This window comes from Podarcis gaigeae (assembly GCF_964106915.1).
Source record: "Podarcis gaigeae genome assembly, chromosome: 2".
NCBI classification, from domain to species: Eukaryota; Metazoa; Chordata; class Lepidosauria; order Squamata; family Lacertidae; genus Podarcis; species Podarcis gaigeae.
Genome location: NC_139679.1, coordinates 97,655,788 through 97,681,103, shown reverse-complemented (window position 1 = coordinate 97,681,103; position 25,316 = coordinate 97,655,788). Strand labels below are relative to the sequence as shown.

At 40.5% G+C, this 25,316-nt stretch overlaps 1 protein-coding gene and 1 pseudogene across 51 annotated transcripts in view; both read right to left on the bottom strand.

The window, feature by feature from the left end:
* The window catches only part of FOXP1 (forkhead box P1), a 538,949-nt gene that overhangs the window by 85,990 nt on the left and 427,643 nt on the right, over positions 1-25,316 (bottom strand). For all 50 annotated transcript variants that reach the window (XR_014560509.1, XR_014560510.1, XR_014560511.1 and 47 more), the window contains 2 exons: positions 17,720-17,879; positions 9,898-10,102 (listed from right to left, as the gene is read on the bottom strand). Coding sequence is in view for 47 of the 50 variants with exons in the window: in XM_083723838.1 (XP_083579964.1) it covers positions 9,898-10,102; positions 17,720-17,879 (365 nt within the window). In the remaining 3 variants the exon portion in view is untranslated. The remainder of the gene's footprint in view (positions 1-9,897; positions 10,103-17,719; positions 17,880-25,316) is intronic.
* Positions 6,479-8,224, bottom strand: LOC310839481 (small ubiquitin-related modifier 3 pseudogene; annotated as a pseudogene). Its single transcript has 2 exons — positions 8,213-8,224; positions 6,479-7,160 (listed from the first exon to the last, which is right to left on the bottom strand). The product of its transcript is annotated as a small ubiquitin-related modifier 3 pseudogene (transcript).

Genomic DNA, 25,316 nt, shown 5'->3' with positions numbered 1-25,316 from the left:
CCGCCTCACAAATTGCACGAAAATGTTCTCCTTTTAACAGTGTTGAATATTGATAAATGTCTCTACACAGCACAACAGGGAAGTTGGTCTCTACTGGCAAGTGTGTTTTTCCCCCTCTCTGTACTCAAGGGTTTACCCTGAATGATTTAATTATAATTTTCCTTGTGTAAGACAAATTAAAGAGGAGAGTAGGAGTGTCATGCCAAGGCAGATTATTTATCTCCTTAACAGATTGCTGTGTGCCAAGCCTCAGAGCTGCTGCCACCACTGACGTCGCTTAACGAAATTCGGGTGCAATGTGGGACAAAGGAGGGGGACACAAGATACAGCGGAAGACAAAAAAAATTAAAAAGCCCCAGAAAAACTGAAAGCATTAACTCAGTATTTCTAGAATGAATTGTATCACTTCCCTGCCAGAGAAAATTTAAAGAGGAAGGTTTGGATGTTTGTTGCTTCTTTTTTAATGCAAGGGTTTGTGGGGTTTTATTGGGGTTTTAATTAGAGGCACACTTAACATGGAGCACAGGAAGTTAAGGCATGGAAGTGGCCTTATAGCAAGCCAGACCAATGGGTCCATCTAGGTCAGTATTGTCTGCACTGACTGACAGTGGCTTCCTGGAGTTTCAGACAGGAGTCAGTTTCAGCTGACTGACTAAAACTATGCACCCTGAATGCTCATATGTTTTACATTGTGGCGGGGGGGGGGGGATTTAAAATTCTCAAGGTTTAAAATTTTTGAGGTTAAATTTACGTGGGTTTTTTTTTAGATTAAATTTCTGTTTTAAATTTTGCATGTTGTATATTTTATTGTTGTGAGCCACTTTGAGACCTTCATGATGGAAAGTGAGGGATATACCGTATACATATATATTTCTCTCTCTCTCTCTCTCTCTCCACACACACACATACACACACACACACACACACACACACACACACACAGGGACCTGGGCCCCTGAAGCTCCTTCCGTTGCATGAACTTCTCCAAGTTCTTGGAAGTTTTTCTGTGAGTCTCCTGGTCTACTTTACGATAGATGAATACAACCCAGTGTGTTTTAACTATGCAGCCCACTTAAAAAACCCAGCCAGATGGGTGGGGTATAAATAAAATATAACAACAACAACTCCTCTAACATGGGTTATCACACTTTTTTAGTAATAATACAGGGCTGAATCGTTTTGTTTTCATTTTGGGTAAACTCACTCAGCTTTGTAATACTGCCCATAAGTTTCCATATACCCTAAATATTACTAGCTGAAAACAAAAACCTTCCTAGAAGTACTGCTTGCTCTTAACACATGACACTGGTCCTTTTTTTTAGTCATTTGCAGTAAAAATATATACATTGGAGATACAGGAAACAGTCAAACACATTCAGAATTACATCACAAGACTGTTTAAATAAGCAGCAGTTAAATTCAGAAACACATTTTGACCTCGTTACAATCTGGAGGTACAGTCCTTTTTCATGGTACATCACAATAATTTAGCTTCAACATGACAAATGAAACCAGAACAACTCGGTAACTAGAGCTCAAATGAAGGTTCATATACTTGTCACTCTCAATGCTATTCTGAAAAGTGGAGAAAGGGAGGGGGGAGACTAGTTCCATAGTTGGCTTAGCTAACTTCTATAGTAGCGAGCAGATGATTAGTATTTAAAGAAATCAAAGAGTGTAGAGTAACAGATATGGAATCTGCAATAGAAAGTTGCCCTCATGAGTGCTCCTGATCAGGGTTCCAGCCAGCCAGCCATTCCCTCCTCCACAATAAATACTGTCTTTTGTTCTCTACCTCCATATGCCATTTCCCGTTCCAAAGGGCAATCAGTATTCCAATGCCGCTGAGAATGCTGTCTTCCTTGCACTGTTTTCTAATGTCCTCCCCACTGCAGAATTTCCCCCAATAAGGACTTTTTATACTTTGCAAACCTCAGGGTTTCCCCAAATCTGGCGATACCTCCTCTCTTGTGGGTGGGTAGTGCTGTTTTGACTACACTAGCAACAAAATTCACACCTGAACATTAGAAATATACAGAATGACAGCATGTGATAGTCAGACCTTTCCCGCCCCCCGCCCCCAAACAGGTGTAGTTGTCATCGTTTTCAATTTATCGACTTGTTTTCTCCAGCCAATATTACTCACCCTGAACCTTAGCTGCTTAATCTTCATTCCTAAAACGTAGGCTGTGCGTTTCCCTACTCTCCTTGTTTCTCATTTTCTACATCTTTTCTTAGGCAATCCTGCATTTCTATGAGTTTTCCCCAAAACCAGTTTTGTTCTGAACAAACTGACTGCATTTTAAACTGGCAATGTGTACATAGTTACATTTGATGAACCAAATTCTTTTTCAGTTGAACTAGCCAGGACAGGAGGGCTTACTGTGCAGGCCATATCCTAAACATGCCACTTAGTTGATTTCCACACAGAACTGAACTGCAAAGCCTAGACAAAAGTACTACGCCCTGGGACATTTTTTCCAAAGTCAGGTAGCCTTTGCACTTAGGGAAGACAGTGATTTATCACTATTTACTTCCAAGGATCAAGCCTACAACTTCTCCCCTACAAATATGGCTTATGAGGCAGGTTACAGCATTTTACAACCTCTCCCCCCTCTAAACACATTTGGTTTTCTCTCTCACTTGACAAAATTTAGCAGGTAAACTCCTCAGCATAATGATGTTTCTTTCCTCCCAAAACACCACCATCACTGAAACACAAAAACCTCTCTTGCTGCATCTTGTTGAAAATAATTGACCTCCTATCAAATAAAGTCACTTGTTTAATTGAGGCTATTTATTTATTTTGAATTTATACTCCACCTTGTCATGTGAAGATGCCAAAGGCTGCTAACAAAACTCAGAAAGCAGTACTAAAGCAACAAAATCAAATTATTAAAATAAAAGAGGGAACGGCACACAGAATATGGCAGGTAAAAGTAAACTAACCAAAGGTAAATTAAAAAACTCTCATGGGAATAAATGCAAGTTCTAAAGGAGATTAAAAAAAAAACCATCAAAAGGGACACAATTAAGATTTCCTGGGACAGAGAGTTCCACAAGGTTTTCTCTCCCATGTTTCTGCTAACCTTGGCCTCAGATACAAGTAGAATATGCAAGAGAACCTCCACTGCCAACCTGAAAGGACTGGAAGGTTCTTATGGGAAGAAAATTTATTCTAAGTGCCCTGATCCCAAACTGTTAAGGTAATTTAATAACTAGCTCCTTGAATTGACTCCAGAGGGAAATCAGGAACCAGTGCAACTGGAATAGAAAAGGAGTCACGCGATCCAGTGGACTTGTCCCTGCAGAAATTTTTTAGCAGCAGAAAATATTAATAGCTGGTGTTTCCAAACAATTTTCAAATACAGCTCCATGTTCCAGTAAACAAAATCAAAGGTGCTCAGGGTACTTATGTCACTAGGGCCAGCTCTGCTTTCTGTAGAAATGGGCACAGTTGATGCACCAGGCTAAACTAAGGAAAGGAATCCTTAGCCATGGCTGCTACATGGAAGCAGCAGTGCTCAATGCAGGAGCACTCTGCAGGATATGACCCTAATTTTTCAGAGGGAGTGTAAGTCTTACCCCAAAAGACAACAGTCCTACTCCAGGAATCAAGTTCCATCCACCAATCCCTTGAGATGGGTTGCAGTAGAGTCGTTAGCTATGCACCCCAATGTCTAACAACAGCAAGAGGGTCTGAGAGTCTGCCTGAGAGCATGATTCAATAATAATAATAATAATAATAATAATAATAATAATAATAATACCACCGGCCGGTGCTGTTTCTGAACATATAACAGCTGGAGAAAACTCCTTCAGAGCACCCCAGCTGAGTGTTGTTGTTCTATCCTCCTTCCACCTAGGTGACAGCCTAGCAGAGAGAAAAGAAACTGCTCATTCACGGAGATTGAGTATAAGGCTGACCAGGATGTGGGCGGGGGTCCTGGAGGGATGTTGGTGCTGCGCTCTCCTCTCCCCCAGCCTCTGGCACTGGGAAGAATCCTCCTACTAAGATCCAGCTCAAGGCTGCATGCAGGGGGTGGACTGGGGTACCCGCTCCTGTATCCTATTGTTCATCAGCAATTCTCTTTGGAGAACGAGTGCAAGCAAGAGACGCAAGCTACTTCCTAAGGCTCCGAGTCAATGCCACATTCAAAGAGCTTCTTCAGAGCTGCTACCTTCAATCATCAGTGTTTTCACCCTTTCTTTTACACCCTGAGAACATCTCTGTTGACATTAATCTTCCAGCCGCTTTCTCTCCTGCCCTCTTCTCAATCTGTTAACCTCAGCCCTTAGCTTGTAATATCACTGACACATTGCCTGACTACTTAAATAAGGAGCTTTTTTAAAAAGAGGGAGGGAGGGAGGGAAAAAAGATAGCATTGCTGTAAAATCTGGATGGTGCTTTAGAGAGCAGCTTCTAAATGAGCACTCGCCCGTAGCTACAGCGGCAGAAGCAGGTTCACAAACAGGGGTCCCACTTCTCATTTTAGTTCAAATCAGGGAGTGCTACTGGTCGATGTGCTAAGGAAGGTATTATCAGCTTGCGGCTAGTGACTGGGGTCTGGAGGGAAGGTTGATTTTCTCCACTGCATGTGGCTGCCCTCATGAGCTTACTTGTTCTGTCAGCGCCCCCAGCAGTCAGGGCACTCCCTCTCTCTCTGAAGGTGAAGAAAGAATCCCTGGATAGTAATTAGGATAAATGAGAGAGAAGGTGCCTTCCTCTGTTGCAGGTGGCCTTGAACATCTTAGCCTTACTCACCCAGTTCTTCATTTAGTATAAGAGAATAAAGTGATTTCGGTGTTGTTACTAAAATAAGAACCAGTAGAATAAGCTCCCAGTCGTTCATCCAAATGGTGAAAGGGTATGGATAGATGTGCCCATTTTTTTCCTCCTGCCATGCATTTACTGTCTGTTCAATTGCAGATCGCTGAGATTCAATTCTCAATCTGTAAAATGGGGGCAACTGTGAATTTTCCAGTCACCTGCTATGGATTCACTATCAGGGAGTTCCATGGTAACATTACTGCAGGAGAAAACTATGATTGGAGAATAGAGTAAATGGGCAAAAGGAGGGCATTTAAATACAACCTGTATATTTCCGTATCTTGTTCATTTAAAACAAAATATATATTTAGGGCTCAAACTAAAATATGAAATAGGTAAATTAAGTTAAATTAAACTCAAAATGTCCATTCATACTAAAAAAATAATCTTGCAGTGAAACTGCTCCTAAATATTTTATAATGACTACTAAAAAAGAAATATTTCCCAGTCCTGTTTTTTCAGAAGAAGCTTCGTATTCAGATAAGGTTACCTGAAACAAACATGCCCCTTGTACCCTAGATAGCATTCTCTCTCAAACCTTCATCTGCTTCCCTGAATACTAAGAAATATTCTTTTTTAAAACAAACAAATAAATAAAAAGCTGGTGAAAAACATCTAAACAAGCAGAGTTTTATGTGTCATATGACACCTAGGCAGGAACCACATTGCCTGACAAAGCAGCAACAGAAACCTTAAGTGCCTTAGTCGGCATTCTTCAGCACATACTATGCCTCCTCTTCTTATGGACAGAGGTAATTCAATCATGCTACTGAAAATTGATGGTGCCAACCTCAAACGCGCCAAAGAGAAGGGAAGCCACGAAAAGCTTGAACCCTCTTCCACTCTGAGCCATTTATCTTTTCATATTTTGATGGACTCAAAAAGGGTTTTTAAAGAATTGTTCTACTGAACACTAATAAATGATACTGTGCACGTGTATTACAAAATTCATTAGAGGTTAAGGCTGCATTATTATGTTTTTGTTTGATAAAATAAAGAATTGGGACAAAGTTTGTTTTCAAATTTTCTTCCAAAGCTGATTTCAAGCCACTAGTAAATCACAAATGGCAAAGTGTCAACATTTATTACATGTGAATTTTTAAATGAAGAATATGCTTTGGAGGCATAATTTAAGGTGCAGCATTTCCTCCCCAGCTTTTCGATTTGACAGACAAGTTTCCATTAAAAACAAATTGTGCAACTATGTTAGGTTCCAAATTTAACATGTAGGGATATATTACATTCCTTTTTAAAAAAAAAACTACTATCTTGCAATTAGACAGAGATCAGATCACAAAGATCAGGAAATGTCCATTAAAAGCAGATCCAAGTAAGTCACCAACTTTTGCAACGCAGTTCTGCGTAGAGTATAAACAGGCAAATTCTGCTGCAGCTCTAAGAAATATCATCGAACCATTTGGCTTGACTACACATAAAAGCCAACAGTGCCAATTTCCTGTTCTTTTTTCTTTTCTTTAAAAAAATATTTTATTCTATGCTATCTTATTATGAAAAAGCATGTGTACATTTGCATTACCTTAAAGTTTAAACTGTCACTAAGCATGGATCTGAAAGTACTGTCCTTTCTGTATATCCCATTAACAATTTTAGAGTAATACCTGTGTTTAATGGTAAAATCCTTTCCTTCTCAACCCAACTGTTTTGAGGAGAAACTTACTATTGCAAGGAAAGATATTTCAATATTTACATTACATAATTAACCAGTAAAACAGAAACAATGAAAGCCAGGACTAAGTATCCTTGTTTCACAGTAGCCTCGTGTTTAGGCCACCAATTTATAGAAACAAGATGACAGCAGACAACAAGTATTTGAAAATTTAATTTTGACTTGGGCCCATTTTTATGATATAGTAATTTTCCACAGATGCAGCTTCAACTTGCACACACAGTATATCAGGGACAGGAAAAGAATTTGGATAAATGTCTTCAGAACATGAGAAGATGCCTGTATGATTGGCATGTTCATTTGTTTACTATTTAATAGCAAATCCAAGGACAAATGATAAAGTGAGTTGGATTTTCACATTCCTCTTCCTAAAAGGACAGGATATTTAGCAAATGCCACCAGTCTGCTGTTGAAACACATCAATAGTATCTTCATCTTCCATTTCCAACTGTGCAGGTGTGTCTGTTTCATTAATTGGTTGTCCATCAAATCTGAATCTAATCTGTCTCATTGACAAACGCTGTCTCTCACAATAGGCCTCACAATGCCGTTTTATTTTAAACTGGACCACTGATCCATTTGGCCAGCTACTTTTAAATTGATATGGTCATCCTCCATTTTTATTCCTTCCTTGGATTTCTCCTCGGATATGTCGTCACATCAGGCAAGGACCTCAAGGAGCAAGTCCACACCTGCTTGGAGCCCCTGTCTTCCTGTACTCTCCTCTCCCACCCGCCGCCAATTTTCTGTTCTAACACAGTATCTAGCACATATCACGTTAATATTCCATCAGTACAAAAACACTGTCTACAACCCACTCTACGAAGTGTGAAGGCTTGGTTTTGGCTTATTCTAGCACATGCACATAGTGTTAAACCATGGTTTAGTGTTACATGTGAACCAGACCAGATAGTCCTACACAGGGAGGCAAAGAGCACACCAGCTTTGTTAACCAGTCCCATGTTCTCTTGGAAACTGAAATATTGCAGTCTGTATGGTAGGATGTGAACAAACTGAATTCTACATGCCACAGAAGAAAGCAGCTCGGCGGGCACAGAATATAAGCAAACAGACACACATATGCTGCCAAGTGTGGTCCATTTCTGGCTTTAAGCTGTTCATTACTCATATATGCCACAGAAACACATATTCCAGTGCACAGCCTTTAGTCTTTAAAGTTCGGGGGGGGGGTGCATGCACATGCGCGTGCACACACAATGCGTTACGATTCTCTCTCCCTTTTTCTATAAGTTGGAAGAAGCCAAGATCATTTTTTGTACATCTCAGCCTCCCAAGAAAACTCAGTCTTCTGGTGCTACAGCAAACATATTTCATTTGACAGACATGCACAAATGTACACCAACAACAACAGGACTAAGTCCTCCCTGTCTAAGTAACAGACACTATATATGACAATATCTCAATTCAAAAAAATGTTCTTAAGTATTTTGCATCTATACATGACAGCTTTGTTTTCTTCATGTAAGCAAGGCACAAGATGTGCTTATATGCTTTGCCTTACCAAAAAAATTTCAAATCACTTGACTAGGAAAAACTTTGGCCAGGAAAAACAACAACCAGTCACCTACAAATTAGTGAGAATAGGCAATTAAGTAAAATAGTTAATCTTCTTTTGATTATTAAGCATATCAAGTTCCAAAGAGGAAAAGATCCTTCTCAACATAAACACATACACTTGTCCTCATCACCGAGCCATGAAAGATCATGGCTGGGATCTCAATGGCACAGCGAGAGAGCTTTGTTGAATAGGGAGGCCTTCTCTAGCCATCTCCTCTAAAAGCAGAGCTCACCCCACATTCCCCAGTTGACAACCCATTTCTGAAACTCAGGGGGACTTTTTGCAACAGCATCTCACAATTAGATGCAGGGGGATCCAAACAAAGGCGGTGGGTGTGTTTGTGTGAAGACCTGCACCTACTTGGCCCTTCCCCTGTGATTCAAATAAAAGAAGCATAGAGACCAAAACAACAGTCCCAATACGTACCTAGATGTCATCCTAAGAAGGACGATCCACAAAAGGGACAGCAAATGTTAGAACAAGAGGGGTTGTTGTTTCTGTTTTTAAGGTGCTATGTTTGTTGCTCTAGATTTTAATGAGTTCAGCAGCAGTTCTCAAACACGATACCTTTTGGCCTTACAAGTCAGTGTGAAATCTGAAGTAGCTAAATCACGAGGTGGGGAACTGGATCTGTTCGATGGGCCAGATACTCATCTGCACCACCACCCCAACCCAATTTGACATGTGGCTGGGACTGCCCACCTGCCAATCACTTGACATCACAGTCAGATGACCCCTTTGGGACAGCAATTTGCAATCACACCATCCAGATAAAGAGCCTTCCAAATTGGTTCTCAAGAACCAACAACCAGTTGACAGACAAACAGCAACAGGATAAAATATATTTCTGAGAAATTGCTTCCCAGGTACCACAAGGAAACAATATACATTAAAACTGGCAACTGCAAAATAATGAGATCTTGACAACATAAACTTGCATTTATTCAGATACCTGAATACATTCCTGCTACGTTTGTCCATGTGAGCACGAACCTATCCTTGGGTTATGTCATATGTTGTAGCACATGCCAATCGTAATCAGCGGATAGCAGGATCACTTATATTCAGGATTACCACCTTCATATATTACATTCTTCTTTAGAAAGCGAGCACCTCAACACAAGTCAGAACTGCTCATGTGGACAAAAATGTGTTTGGTAAACCAACTCAAAGACACAACAAAGATTAGTGACTTTAAGTCAGCAAATACTCATCACGAGTCCAGGGGTATCAGCAGTAACATTTATACAACACTCAAGAAGTTAACTCTTAGCTTACACACTCAAAACCAGTTGCTGAATTAATAGAAATACAGGAAGCTGCCTTATACTGAGTGTTTTCTAGCTCAATACAGTGGTACCTCAGGTTACGAACTTAATTCATTCCAGAGGTCCATTCTTAACCTGAGGTGCGCTTTCACTAATGGAGCCTCTTGCTGCTGCCGCATGATTTCCGTTCTCATCCGAGGCAAAGTTCTCAACCCGAGGTACTACTTCCAGCTCAGCAGAGTTTGTAATCCGAAATGTTTGTAACCTGAAGCGTTTGTAACCCGAGGTACCACTGTACTGTCCACCACTGACTGGCAGCAGATCTCTAAAACGCCCCAGCTGGGGATCAAACTTGGGACCTTCTTTATACAAAGCAAATGCTCTACTGCTGAGCTATGGTTCTTCTCCATACGCTAGGCCATTTCCCCCCTTGTATGTAGGTGACAGAAGCCATAGGCATGAATAAAACAAACACCACAGTAAAGATATACCGCTCTGGGCAGAGATAAGGAGGAATTCTAGAAGCACTTACCTCTCTCTTTTAGGAGTGTGGACTGATAGTTGTCCATTTGTTGAGGCATGTGAGTTTATTATTAAGGAGGCCTTAGAAGAGGCTGAGGAGGAGATGCATGTTGTTGACAGGTCTAAACTGCTGTGGTTGTTGCTTGCGGCTTCCTCTGCTGTGTGAGAACCCGTCACTTCCTTCCAGAGTTGCTGCAGTTCATTTGGAATCATGCCTGAAACAAAATTGAATAGTGAAATTAATTAACAGCTAATTTAGCCATCTTCAAACAGTAATTAATATCAAAGCCGGAAAACAAAACCTAGTCTGGGAGGTTATTTTTCAAATTCCAAGGACCAAGTAATAAATGCCACATACACACCACTGAATTGGAGCAATAGTAATGCTGCCTGCCAAGTCAACGTTTTCCATAAACTGCATGTCCGTGCGGTTGATTAGTTAGGCTTCACTGTTATGGTAAACTGGAAGGCGGGCAACACGGAGGTCCCATTGCAGTCAATACATCAAAAGCCAAAAGGTAGTTTTTAAAGGCTATTTCTAGTCCTCACTGAAGACGTGAGTACAGGAATATGAAAGGCTCAGAAATAAGGAAAGAAAATCATGACATTTCCCTTATTTTATTTTTTTATCACTTCATGATGAACTTTCACATTTAAATAATGTAATACTTTTAAGTCCAATGAGTCAAACAACCTGGGCTGGCTGCATGTTTTAGAGAGCCTTGAGCAAAGGGCTCTCTGGTGGATTGATGGGTTAAAGGTAAAGGGACCCCTGACTGTTAGGTCCAGTCACGGACGACTCTGGGGTTGCGGTGCTCATCTCGCTTTACTGGCCAAGGGAGCCAGCGTACAGCTTCCAGGTCATGTGGCCAGCATGACTAAGCTGCTTCTGGTGCAACAGAACACCGAAATCAGAGCAGCGCATGGAAACGCAGTTTACCTTCCCGTCGGAGCGGTACCTATTTATCTACTTGCACTGGTGTGCTTTTGAATCGCTAGGTTGGCAAGAGCTGGGACCGAGCAATGGGTGACCATTTAGGTTGATGGCTGAAGAGGTTGTCTCAACAGAAGTGTTAACTGTTTTTAAAAACACACACAATGCAACAGCAGCAGCAACATTTTTGTATGTGTGAATGTAACAGATTTAGGAGAATTGCTGGCGTAAGAGCAGAACAAGTTACATTCTGAATAGTGTGCTGCCAGCCCATGACATTCTCTAGAACAGAGATGGCATTTTTGTGTGCAATTAAACTAGGACTTTTCGATATAGAGAGATTTGTGCTTCCTCATGTGGCGTTCTCTCTTAAGATCTACCAGACAACAGGTGGCAGTGCTATGGCTATGGGGGGGGGGGCTGGGGGCAGGGATTTACAGCCTGCAACCATCCAAAAATGCATTATGGAAAAGAACAGTCAAGCCACCTAGCTATTTTATCAATTGTGAACTTGCAAACCAAATTGGCTTTTAATAGCCAATTTTTCATAATTTTTAGCTTTGAAGTGAATTGGTGAATTTATACATGGTGAATTTGTGAATTTATACATGGTTTGCAGTCATAAACTCATTTCAGAAATATTATTTAATGAGAATGTATGTATGGGATGATATTGGTTTATGTATGTGAAGGGACCCTATTGTAAGTTTGTACTGGGTCCAAAATAATACACTTCAGCCCTGTGACAAGCTCAATCACTGTCAGCTTTAACATGGCACAGCTTCTTGAATATCCTTACAGACTCATTACTTGTCACCTATGATTTTAGGCCTTAATGCACAAACAACCTTTCATGCTTTACATCAAGCTATTTGGGACACAGGACAAACAATTAACTCAACATATACAATTCTTGGGGGAATATATATTGAGAGAGTGGAAACTTGTTAAAGCAGAACCTTTTCTTATTGATAGGCCCATTCTCTTAATCACAATGGGAAGCAAAGTTCCAACTGAGGTTTTCCTTTCAAGATTTATATTGCAAAACAATTATTGGCTGGTTTCTGAAGGAGAATCTAAATAAATGGTGCTTCATTTTCTAAGAGACTTGGCGACAGATATATTTTAACCTCTCTTCAGAAGCAAGGAAGGTCTTCAAAATAAATTTATTCATCTGTGTTATTATGACAACATGAACCACAATGGTACTAATTTTGTGCTTAAGTTGTAAATGATGACAAATAGCTTTGTTATTAAATACAGTTTTTATTAATCACTTTAAGACATAAATTATGAATTCACATTGTCTTCATGAAATGCTTTTCGAATTTTAACAGTCAAATTGATTATACCATGATTATTTCATTAACACACCTATCTTTCTCATTAATTTTGGTTTCTAGCACTGCTCAGTTAATTGATGGATGTGTCTAGCTTAAAAAACCCTGCAAGTTTCTATATAAGTAACACTATTATTATTACTGTCATTTCTTGATCAGTGCTAATGAGCCATTGGAAGTGAAATAAAAACATACTTTTTTAAAAAGAAGAAGAAATACTGTTTAACAAGGTAAGTTCAAAATGGTGTATGCCACCAACTTCATATTTTGAAGAAATTACAGTTTAATATGACATCCCATAAAGGTTATGCATGCCAAAATCTGAGAGTAGTTTGTTCTACTGTTGTAGACTGGCATGGGCATATGGGACAAGCTGGAGTTTTAAGTTTTAAAAGCATGTAGAATCAGTCATGTTTTCAAAAATAAAATTAATTGATTTCTTTTGAAGAACTTGGAAGTCTAGGTGTCAATGGATGCAACTGCTTTGTTTCAACCTACGGTACTCTGTTATCCTTGCTTTTTTTCAAGGGTGGGGAGGAGAATCTGCCATTTTTAAAATATACATCCGTGTCTGAAACAGACATGTCTCTTACCAAACCTACGGCATTAAAGACAGTATACAATATATTCATTTGAAACACATAATAAAAAATGCCAAGGTCTAAATTTAATTTATTTTTGTCATTTAGAATACAATGGCTAGATAATCATCTCAACGTGATCAGCCAAACATCTTTACTTTGCTAAACTGTTAAAGATTTTAATTATGCTAGCTTTGGAGAGCACTGGTCTAATGAGGCGATAGACTCCAGAGAATCTAAGTGGTTAAGAACTGTGAAATGAGTCTGATAGGATTTTTTTTATATTCACCGTGGATCGTTTGCATATCAAAGAGGAGTAAATTATTGCACGACAGACCAATAACCTTCCCCGCCTTTCTGAGAGTAGCATTAACGAAAACATTTGGTCTTTGCTAGTGGGCCGCCTAAAATATATATATGCAAAAATGCTTTTTAAGTGTTTGCAATTAGTACATATTCTAAAATACACTTCGGTTTATACATTAAGTGATCAGATAGTCTAAAGATGCATCTATTGCTATAAAGTCATTCCTTCTCCTTTCATAAAAATCAAATGCCAATTATATTTTGATGGATTTTGTCCCATATGAGCATTTAGTTATTAGACATATTCAATTATTGCTTGTCCCTTGAAATTAAACCTCTGAGGCAATTTAAACAAAGAGAAAGGTCACGACACAATCCTGTGTCCTGTTTAGCTGCAACTGGGCTATTATTTTCAAACACCTTGCAAAGTGACAGTGTGGGATGTATTTTTAGCTAACACGCTTGACAGGACTGTCTCCACACTAACAATTACCTGTGAATATGACTGACCCTTTCACCACTGTTTACTCAGTTGAAACAATAGTGAATGGACTTGTCTGTTGATGGGAACATATTGATAATAGAACACATGAGTCAACATCATTTTTTATTTTGGGAGGATACACCGATATGAGAAAAAGACATTTGCCGTTATCATTACTGCTACCATTAGCTATTATAAAATCTTCATATACATAACTCTAGATTTTCAAAGTGAGATGATGCTGTGTGTTTCTGCTTGAGTGTCGTTGATTTATATGACAAAAAAAACTGAATACCACAGAAAATCTCTCAATATATCAAGGGCAAAGGGGCAATTAGCAAGCTGCAACATCTACAGCAGGATTTGTCCACTATATAACAGATGGGCAATTCATAACATTAATGAGAACTGTCTTTGTACAACAAATTCCACAATTTTGATATAAAAGGCAAAGAAAGTATCTGTAACTGCAGTTGGAGGTGGTCACGGGCATAAGGACTGCAGATCAGATTGAATTATGCAACAGGATCTAATTATGATGTCACAGAGATCCGAGTGACATACTTGTCCCCCAAACCAGGACAATGCTATTATGAACTCTTCAACAAGTAATAGTTTTCTTTTTTAGCACAAACACCATGGATAATTTTATCTGACAGTTGAGAAATGTTGCAGAAAGTTAGTTACTGCTAAATCACACCTAAGGGGTGATTAAATATAGTGGCCTCTGCTACTAGCAGAACCTAAGAGGTGGGAATGATACAATCACGATAAACCCACCGACACTAGAATATTGTAATATCAGAGAGAAATCACATTTTTTTAAGCTTCTAACATTGGACTCATAGTTATTAGCATTCTAATTTATGTTCCAGCAATTTAGTAGGTACAAATTGAGAGAACAGGCATGTATCTATCTTTGAAGCACATCAAATAGATAAAATAAGGTAAAAGGTAAATGACCCCTGGACAGTTAGGTCCAGTCAAAGGTGACTATGGGGTGCAGCATTCATCTCACTTCAGGCCGAGGGAGCCGACGTTTGTCCACAAGCAGCTTTCCGGGTCATGTGGCCAGCAGGACTAAATCACTTCTGGCGCAACAGAACACTGTGACGGAAGCCAGAGCACACAGAAATGCCGTTTATCTTTCTGCCACAGCGGTACCTATTTATCTACTTGCACTGGTGTGCTTTCGAACTGCTAGGTTGGCAGGAGATGGGACAGAGCAACGGGAGCTCACTCCATTGTGGGGATTTGAACTGCCGACTTTCCGAATCCTAAATATGTTTCCTTGAAAGTGAGGTCCACTGAGATTAGAATCAGAATACCTTCTATTTTAGTATTGTGTAGTTTGGTGTTCTAGGTCTGGTTGTTTAGGATGCTTCTTAAAAGAAGTTTGCTTTACAGCTGATGCTGAGTACAGACATAAAGTGTAGATTATTGATGCATTTGAATGTAAGGGCAGGAGTGATTACACAAATGTTTCAATGTTATATATGCTGCTTTATTGTAAGGCAATGGATTGTAATTGATTAAAACTTTTTAAATGTTTTGCTTCAGAGCTCTTTGAAACAAGCAAGAAATGCTGCATCATTTGTGGTTGTTTCTGTCATATTTACCAATACAATTTCACCTCTAAAATGCAGAAATGGATTGAATGGCTTGTATTTTTAACAACAAATCTACTTCCATCTAGTAAAAGATTCTTTATGTACTTTAAAACAGTTGCCAGTTACAAAAAGGGTGTCTATACTTTAAGTGTTCATTGCCAATTATTATTACAGACTGGAGCTTTCACACTCTTCTTCATTGCATTTTTTTTTTCCGTGGGAGAAGTATCTTCTTCATTATAGAAGAAAATGCAGGCAAAGGCTTAAAAAATGTATGTTGTGGGGACAGCTGACAGATTACTATTCGTGGAACTCGATTTTCCAACCCCAGGTACTCACTGGCTCAAAGACAACTTGAGTTGCTCAACCTCTTTTTGTCCTTGTACCTCCATACCCAGGTGACCATGTTCAAGCAAGCAGAAAGTTGATTTAAACCTCGTAACGACATCAGTTTTTAGCCATCAGATCTCTCCAATAAAGGAAAGGAATGTGTTGCATTCTGACCTGTCTGAATTCTCAAGTTACCTTTCCCCCTGTCTTTTCCACAACACAACAGAACCCCATAATCATAATAGTGTGAAAGGGGAGAGGGGAATAATAACGTAACTGAAATTAGCCACCAACACAACCAAAACTGCCTTTGTTTTGTGTTTGCTTGATCTCCAGTGCTCACCCGCTTTTAAATATGCTTCCTCCTAATGTGATAGGAATAAATAGTTATACTACACTGCGAAGCCTATCAATCAATGCCCCCGACTGCTGAATTACCTACTGGTGTCTCTGATGTGTTGCTGCGCAGATTACACTTCATGCATCACCACATTCATTTCTTTCACATTACACATGACCATGTCTTGTCACTGCCCAATTGCCCTCTTTTGGACAGCTTAACTGATGTACTATATACAGTGAGGATCACCAAGCAAACTTAACAGTATAGAAACTGTGGGAAAAAAATTGGAAGGCTGAAGCCAGAGTCCAGTGGGTGGGTATGCAAGAACAGCTTGTGATGTTTCTTACCAATAAATCTGGAGGTATAATTAACTTGTGCTGTAATTTTTTTACATGTACAAAACCAGCAATAGCCTGCATGCCTTCTCCTGCTTTTCCCCCCTAGGGTTTTTACTTTATTTTTTCTTACTCATCCATATTGTCCATAATGTGCCAAGTAAATTTCCCAGTAGTCTCAACCTCTCTCAGGAACAGCGGGTGTTTGGAGCACATAACCAACACCAACCCTTCGATAAAAACCACTAAGTTTTTGAGCCTGTTCAGTCATTACCTGGCATGTAGGATTCTATCAGGAATGAAATCAAAAGCATGCTCCCTCCACTGACCTCAGTGCAGGAAAAAGGTAACAAGTGCACTGAGAGACCACGTGTTCAGATAAATGCAAGACATGGTGATTCAGTTAATTAATTTTATCCAGAGGAGAAACAGAAAAAATAACATATGAGCAAGAAGGTTGCTCTCAAATCTCTTCTGCTATGTACCAAGAAACAACTGAACAGGTATTTTGGGCAGTAAAGGTGAATTTAGGATTGGGGTGGGGGAAGGAGGAAAAAAGTCTATCACTTGCACATTGGTACCTCGGGTTAAAAACACCTCGGGTTACAAACACTTTGGGTTACAGACTCTGCTAACCCAGAAGCAGTACCTCGGGTTAAGAACTTTACCTCAGGATGAGAACAGAAATCATGCGGCGGTGGCAGAGGGAGGCCCCATTAGCTAAAGTGGTACCTCAGGTTATGAATGGTTTCAGGTTAAGAATGGACCTCCGGAACGAATTAAGTTTGTAACCAGAGGTACCACTGTACTCAATTACGGAGGTGGGGGAGTCACAGCAATACTTTTTCTGATAGCCCACATAGCTACTGTTTTCAGAAGATTGCAAGAGGCATGTTTTCGCTAAATTCCATGGGTGTCAGGAGATGGATTTCATTAAGGTCCCCCTGATATTTCTCCCTGCAATTTGAGTGCTGTCTATATGTGAATGTAGAAAGTGCGGTGATATGCTGTGAAAAGTGTCAGTTCCTGATTTCTGCCCATTACATTGTTGTAAGATGCACACACAGCCTCACAGCAACACGCTATGTTCAAGACATCCAAACAATATGAAGTAGAGATACTACATTTTATTTCCAATTTTCTTCTTCTTTAAGAGCGTAAAAGCTTTCAAGTTACACAGAACTCTTCATCTGCGTAACTTTTAAGTTTTCTTATATGCTTTTAAGGTTGCATATTCTTACAAAGCTAATTGGGCTGGAAAGCTTCAGTTCAACTATTCCCCGGTATCAACCATCACTTACCTGCTGCACAAAATAAAGCTGTTATAACACAGACTTGATAGATTCATAAGGCCTGAAATTCAGTTTTGGAGGTTTCATTAGGACAAGGAACCTAAACCTAAATTCTCCAAGAGGTAGATCCATCCATTAAGTAAAAAAACGCAAGACACTCAGAAGTGCTTTCCCAGTATTATATATTTCTCTAATGCTGGATAGATTTGTCAGATTAGTGTGAAGCCTGTAAAAGCTTCATTTCACAAGGCAGCAGTCCTCAACATGCCACACATACCTTGAGCAAGTGGCTGCAATGGCAAGGTAGGCTGGCCAGGCTGAATCGTCAGCAGACCCTGGCGCTGCAAAGACAGGAGGTGCTGTTGCTGCAGTTGTTGCATCTGCAAAAGCTGCTGCTGAAAGGCCAACTGCTGTGAAGTCACCTGTTGCTGCTGGGGCTGTGAAACAAAAGAAGAAAAAAAGAAATTATGGGTGGAATCCAACATAGTGCCAAGTGAACGTTACGTCAGTAATGATGGCTGGAAACAATTTTGTGTGGGGAAAGAATCCCATAACCAGAGCACCACCACCAAAAAGGCCCTGTAGCAGAACATATACTTATTGCTGCAAAGCAGACCTGCACAACTTGGGTCCCACTAGCTAAATCTGACTGCATACCAAGGACAAATGCTGATTTTACTGCCCCTTACACATGGAAAACTAAGGGAGATGTCAAGCATACAATATGTATGTACCATATTCAGCCTCTCCCTTCTCTGATCAGTACAGTACCATTGCATCTTATGTGGGGGTTTGGTACCAAGGGTTCCTTGTATATGCAAAAACACGTATTATAATTATTAATAAAATACTAAGCAACACAGTATGTATTGTTGCATGTATTTATGTGCTGATTACCTTAGGAAAATATAAGGGTATACTTGTATAATATTATACATAGAATAAAGCATAAAATGAAAGACGTGTTTGCATTTTTAGAGGAACTGGTAAAAACATCAACATGCTTCTCATGAAGATCAAGGCGCGAGATGGGTGTTGGGGGAAAATAATTTGTGCAAGTTAAGTTCAACATTGAGATTTGCAGAAAACTCCATCCCAAAATGCAACTGCAGCTAACAAATTTTTGCAGCGCCAGCCATTATCCCTCACTCTGATAGTATATTTCAATATAACCCAGTCATAAAGACATTAACGAAAGTTTGCTTTGCAAATTGGGTGGGGTGGGGATGACAAGCATTTGTGTCTGGGTGTGGAGTAAAAGAACTGTGGATTTAGCATTGGCGCTGAAAACACATCACAAGCTGAGCATGTACACACAGACACCTTGTTCCTTAATGCTAAGCGTTGTCTTCCCTATGACAGGAAAGTGGGAGGCAGGAGGGGGGTTGTTAGGGGGGGAAAATAATGTAATATTTGCTAAGAAAGGTGGGAGGAGCAGCACAGTCTTTTTCAAGGTGCTGATCTGTCTGGGATACCACTGCCCTATAGGTGTGCTTCCTATTTTCAAACATATATGACGAGAGAACACAGGCTGAAGTTGCTCATGAATATATGGAAGGCACTATCTCAGAGGCAAGGTGGGACGCAGGTGGCGCTGTGGGTTAAAGCCTCAGCGCCTAGGACTTGCCGATCGAAAGGTCGGCGGTTCGAATCCCTGCGGCGGGGTGCGCTCCCGCTGCTCGGTCCCAGCGCCTGCCAACCTAGCAGTTCGAAAGCACCTCTGGGTGCAAGTAGATAAATAGGGACCGCTTACCAGCGGGAAGGTAAACGGCGTTTCCGTGTGCGCCAGAGCAGCGATGTCACGCTGGCCACGTGACCCGGAAGTGTCTCCGGACAGCGCTGGCCCCTGGCCTCTTAAGTGAGATGGGCGCACAACCCCAGAGTCTGTCAAGACTGGCCCGTACGGGCAGGGGTACCTTTACCTTTACTTATCTCAGAGGCAAACTTCTTCGTTCCAAGTGTAGGGATGGGAGAGGCTGCAGTTTCCTAGCCAAAGGCACTCTGCTCCCTCAATTCTCTCTCTCTGTGAAGCCCCCTTTTGTTGTTTTTCCCAGAGCGGCTGGGGAAACCCAGCCAGATTGGCGGGGTATAAATAATGTTGTTGTTGTTGTTGTTGTTATCACCACCATCATCTTTCCCCTTAAAATGTCTGGTCAATCTTTATTGCTGGCCATAGGGAAGATTTCAAAAAGGCCTGCACCCATCCTGTCCTCTATTCTGTTAAAAAAAAAAATTATCCAGCTTGCTAAATTTTCAACACAAGCTGTAACCTGGCTTCTATCAAACAAACCATAGTTGGTGTTAACCACAGTTTGTCAGTTTGGGTGCCTCAACAGGCTGTGGTTAAGTACAAGTGGAAGCGAAAGCTTCTAAGCTCTTCCTTGCGTCGGGTGGGGTGGCTCAATCTTGTCATGCTGAAGTTATGGTTTAGTTTGATGTCTGAAGAGTATTAAAGAGAAAGAGTAAACAATTCCTCTGGGCACACCCCATATAGTTCTTTGAATTCTGTCCAAAGTCTGACTGTATGACTTATAGATCATTCACGCAAAATCTGTATGGATTTTATCCTGACAAATAAATGCAACGATGCACATGTTAAAATAAAAATAAAGTCGGTGTGATTGACACCCTACTTCTTCCAGCTTTGTGCCAAACTGGCATGTATGTATGTCATGCGTGGCTTGGGAAGGTTCTTCACTGCTAAAGCAGACTGCACAGGAATGTCTGGTGCTATGTTTAAATTGGACAGGATTCTTCTATGCTGGGGGCGGGGTGGGGGGGAATGCAACAATGGAATTGTATTCTTATATCTTTTTACAAGATACAGTTGGTAGCTCAAAACCTTGTTGACAGTTGGTGAAGTTCTTGTGAACTTTGGCGCTGAAAAGTCAAAGCGCAGAAAGCAGCATTACGCCAGCCTATCATATACACTTAATTTTAATGAAAAATAACTCCACGCTATGCTCTATTTACTTATTAAAGAATTGTCTCAGCTATTAAGGCTCCAATTGGCTAATTTATTGCATTTTGCATAGTAGCTCTCTCTGTCATGCAATCAATCAATTCACAGTTCTCTCTCCTGTGTTATTCTACTTAATTTTTAAAAAAAATTCAATGCTTGGGGAGGAGGAGAATTATTCACCCTCAGAAGAAGACTAAGTTGCTATATTCCACTGGGATCTGAACCCTGAACCTCTGAGGTGTAAAAGAACATGTTGCTTTTTCACTGCTGCACCCAGAGAAGCTTTTAACTACTCTGTTTATCACTTCTGACATAAATAAATGAGAAAAAAATCAGACCTTTGAAGAAGAAAAACTTCATCTAATATTGTTAATTAGCCATGACAAACGATGAAATAACATTGTAAATCTTTCATAGAAACAGCCACTAGATTTTAATTACACACATTCATAATTTAGCAAACAACATCTTATTTGAATGCGTTTAATATGTACAGTACTCAAGGCTTCAGAGTCCTTAATTTTGTTTCACTTAAGGAAGCCTTTAGGTTCTGCTCATCTTGTATTTTATTTGCTTTGTTCTTCTAAAACCATAGAAAATGCCTTTGCAGTTTTGATAAATATCTTTTTATTTATTGTACAATGACACGAGGAAAACTTTGGTTCCGTAAAATATCAATGCATCGTGCCAATGTTTAGCTATTCCTTAAGCCAGCCAAAAAAAAAAAAGTTAATGTAGATTTCCTCAGTAATTATCTGAGTGATAGAAAGATAATACAGCACACTAGAACAATAAATAGAAGGAAATTATCTAATATCCCTAATCTGTTAGGAATCATATCAAGGTGGAGGTCTGCAGAGCTTTTGTAGCTAACATTTGCAGAAAGAAAGTTAACCCTTGACAGAGAGAAACATATATAATCCATATGACAGCAGAACTGAGGGAGAGGGGGAAGGGGAAGGAAGGGTGTGTGTGAAAAAACGCATGGCATTTGGAATAACTGCATTTGCCTTTAAGAGGTCTATCTGTGCACTTTGATTTTAAAACATCTCCCCTTAAAAACAAGCCATTGGTATAGCTAGCTAAAAATTAGTTATAAGAAGCATTCAGAAAGTATTAAAAATGTGGGACAGTGATTTATTTCATTTTTTTATTTTTGCATCTGATTCATTTGAACCCCCCCCCCCTTTATGTACCTAGCCGAAATGAATAGACATCACTCGATAACCTAACTGTATTCCTAGGATTCCAAAGGAAAAATAAATGGACAGGAGCGAAGGTGAGTGGAGCTGGAAACCCTCCCCGCTCAACATATACATTAATTCTATTGGGAGAAGGGAAAATAAAATCGGATTGAGAACCAGGTCACAAGTACGTTGGTGAACCAGAGGGCTGACTGTCCCACAACACGTCGTCAAACCTAGACTAAGGGGAAAATGGCACAAATCTAGATTAATGGTGGAAACCACAAGCATGTAATGGCATAGAATCCTACAAGTACAGTCCTTGGTGGTAGATAAACTGTATTATTTTATTATATTTGCAGTCTCCATGTAAGGAGCGTACCACAGATCAACCCTGAATTGAAGCTGACAATGCGAATAATCTGGCTGACTGGCTGAAAGGAAGCGGGATTGGGGGGACAAAGGCACTTGAGCACAAGAATGGACACACTTGAACATTTTCCACCGCCCTTGAACATCTGCAGATCATTTAAAGCAGGCACCCCCAAACTCGGCCCCCCAGATGTTTTGGGACTACAACTCCCATCATCCCTAGCTAATAGGGCCAGTGGTCAGGGATGATGGAAATTGTAGATCCCAAAACATCTGGAGGGCCGAGTTTGGGGATGCCTGGTTTAAAGAAAGGCAGAATGAAGTTTCTGTGGACCATGGAGGAGCTGGGTGTGGAGAAAGGAAAATACAGTAATACCTCTGGATACGCATACCTCTGGTTGTGAATCGTTCAGGATGCGAACGCAGCAAACCCGGAAGTTTCGACACGCGGTCATGCGCAGAAGCGCTCTGTGCCACGAGTATGCGCAAAAGCGCTCTACCGCACCATGCGCATGCACAGAAATGGCACCTCTGGTTGCGAATTCCTCAAGGTCTGACCGGAGCTCCAGAACAGATCCCGTCTACAACCGGAGGTACCACTGTACCATCACCTTGCAGATTTCCCTGCTCCTCACAATCTACCGTATTTTTCCGTGTCTAAGATAAGGTTCCCCCCCCCCTAAAAAATAGTGTCAAAAATGATGGGTCCAGCTTCCCACATTTTCTTAAATCTGAGTCCCCCAAAATAGGGGGCATCGTATACATAGGGGCGTCTTATAGACGGGAAAATACGGTATGGCCTTGTCCTGACGTTTCTGCTAATAACCTAGAAACACCCCTTGCTTTCTTGATTTTTCTATACGGACCCAGGAATGGGGAACCTGTGGCCCTCTGGATGCTGTTCGGCTACAACTCCCATCACCACTGATCACTGGCAGTGCTGGCTGAGGCTGATGGAACTTGGAAGTTCAAAGTTGTATGGAGTACCTTAGGTTGCCTTGCCCTGATATAGGCAGACCAACCTACAGTGAAGTTGGATACATTCCGATGGTGGTGAATTGCTTCCGATAACTATTTAAAGCATGCCACAGCAACTAGACTAACAGAGCCATTGAAACTCCCCATACAACACACTGTGGAGGTGGCCCTTCACTCAGCTCTGCTACAGAACTTATGGGTAGCCCATTGACAGTTATCCTGGCAGCAGAAAGCCCCAAATGGGGCATATTGAGGGTGGGGAAGGGGCAAGGTTAGCCAACCTGGGATCTACAAAAGGTCTCACTGCTGGCCGTTGAGTTCACTGGTGACAAGGAGTAGTCAAAATGATAGGAGCTATTTGTGTGTGTGTGTGTGTGTGTGCTGTTAGTTGCTAAGGCCCATTTATCTGGGAGCAAACCCTATTGAATTAAATGAGACTTCCTTCTGAATAGACATCAACAGGACTGCACTGTAAATGGCTTATTTTGCGGGGATTTGGGAAATATTGCCTTCCACATACTTCATATTAGCAACCAATTTCAGGCCTATTACTCTACCCACTGAGAAAGTTAATTGATTTTCTGTCTGAAAAACCCAAATCTACAGCCAGAACAACAAACATGTAAATAAGCTGAAAAGTCGAGGGCATTTCAGTTTTAAACCAGCATGCCCCCAGATGATCCAACTGTTCCTGATTTTTCCTGAAGTTATTGGATTAATATAAATCACTAGGATAGTTAAACCAGTGTTTAATAATTTGTTCAGCACCTCAGATATTAATCCTTGTGAAAAATTCATACTGTAAAAAAGGATGATTTAGTATGAGAACACTCCCTGCTTTGGACATGTTAGGGACTTGCCACTTTACTGCAAGTTAATATTTTAAACCAGCTTTATTTATGTAAGTTGACTGATGCCTGTTCTGTTGTCTTCAGCGCTATCCTCCAGGAAAAGCTCATGAAAGCTATTTCTCCATTTAAAAAGCCAGGATAAAAAAGTATACAAGCCCATTGTCCAAGAAAGAACTTAAAAGCGATGCACGTTGCCAAACTGTGCTCCCCACCCAGTTACCAAACACAGGATACAAGGCAGCATGTTTACTTCTCACAATTGAATGCATACAAAAAAGGTCTCGGTGCAGTCCTGTTGTCAGGTCAGTAGTCAGTTGTTAAAATGCTGAAATATCCTGATAAAACTTGCATTTTTGATCCCCTCCCTAAAGCTGCTGTCAAAGGTCTGTTTTCCTTTCTTGGGTTACTCCCTACTGCCTAACATAAATTGTCATAACTACTGGAGGACAAACAGCCTTTTATCAAAACAATCTACTTAGCTCAACATGAATGCAAAAAAAGAGAAGAAAAGAAAAAAAGGTGGTTGGGTGGGTAGGTGGCGGGCGGGCGGGGGATGTTTCCCACCTTTATTTAGAAACATTTCCATCATCATTTCCCCCAGGTCTATTTGATAGACTCAATGGGATGGTGCTTAATAAAATCAAAACACGAGAGAATAGGACCTGGGGAGTTAACAGGCTCGAGATCTGGCTGCAACAAATGGAAATGCTGCTATAAACATGCTCTCCACCCTGCCGGAAAACTAATTCTTACTTGCAAACAACCAGAGACTTTAAATTTTTTAAAAACACACTACCATATAGAATGTACTGGTTACAGGTCATAGATCCCATGCTTTCAGATCTACTTGGATGGGACTGTGAGCTAACAACAGGGAAGAGTGCAGCATATTAACACAACTGAGCCAAATTTAAAAATGGTTAAGTCCATAACCAATTTCTCTCATGTGATTATTTAGTTTTGAACACATGCATTCACACTCATGCCATATGCATGGGCACAGACAGGCACATGGCTTACCATGTGCATATTAATTCCTCTTTCACTTAACAAGATGGCGGTGAAAAACCATCATAGATGGTTTTGCATTGCTTGAAGCACTCCTCACTAAAACCATCTTGTTATTTTTTAAAAAGCGCTTCCTCTCCCCCCCCCAGCAAACAGCAGCTAAAAGCAAGGGGTGTGTGCCCTTCGCTCTCCTTACATCAATCAATGTTGTAATACTAATTTTAAAATAGGAAGGAGATTTCTCTTATTGTAACTTTGGATACCACAATATCGGGTGTGTGACCACAGTAAATCAGTTGTGATAGATATTGAAATGTCATTACATTGTCCAACCCTCCATCCTGCCTTTTTAACACAGAAAGTATTTTTCCTTCTTCTCCAAGCCATCATCTTTGTGTCAGAGACGCTCTCCTGTCTGACAACAGCAATTTAGAAGAGTTAACTTTTATCGTTCATTCTGCTGTGTAACTTTCCCCTTCAAATTTCTTTATCTGCCCTCTGAGCTCATCTGAACTTTCA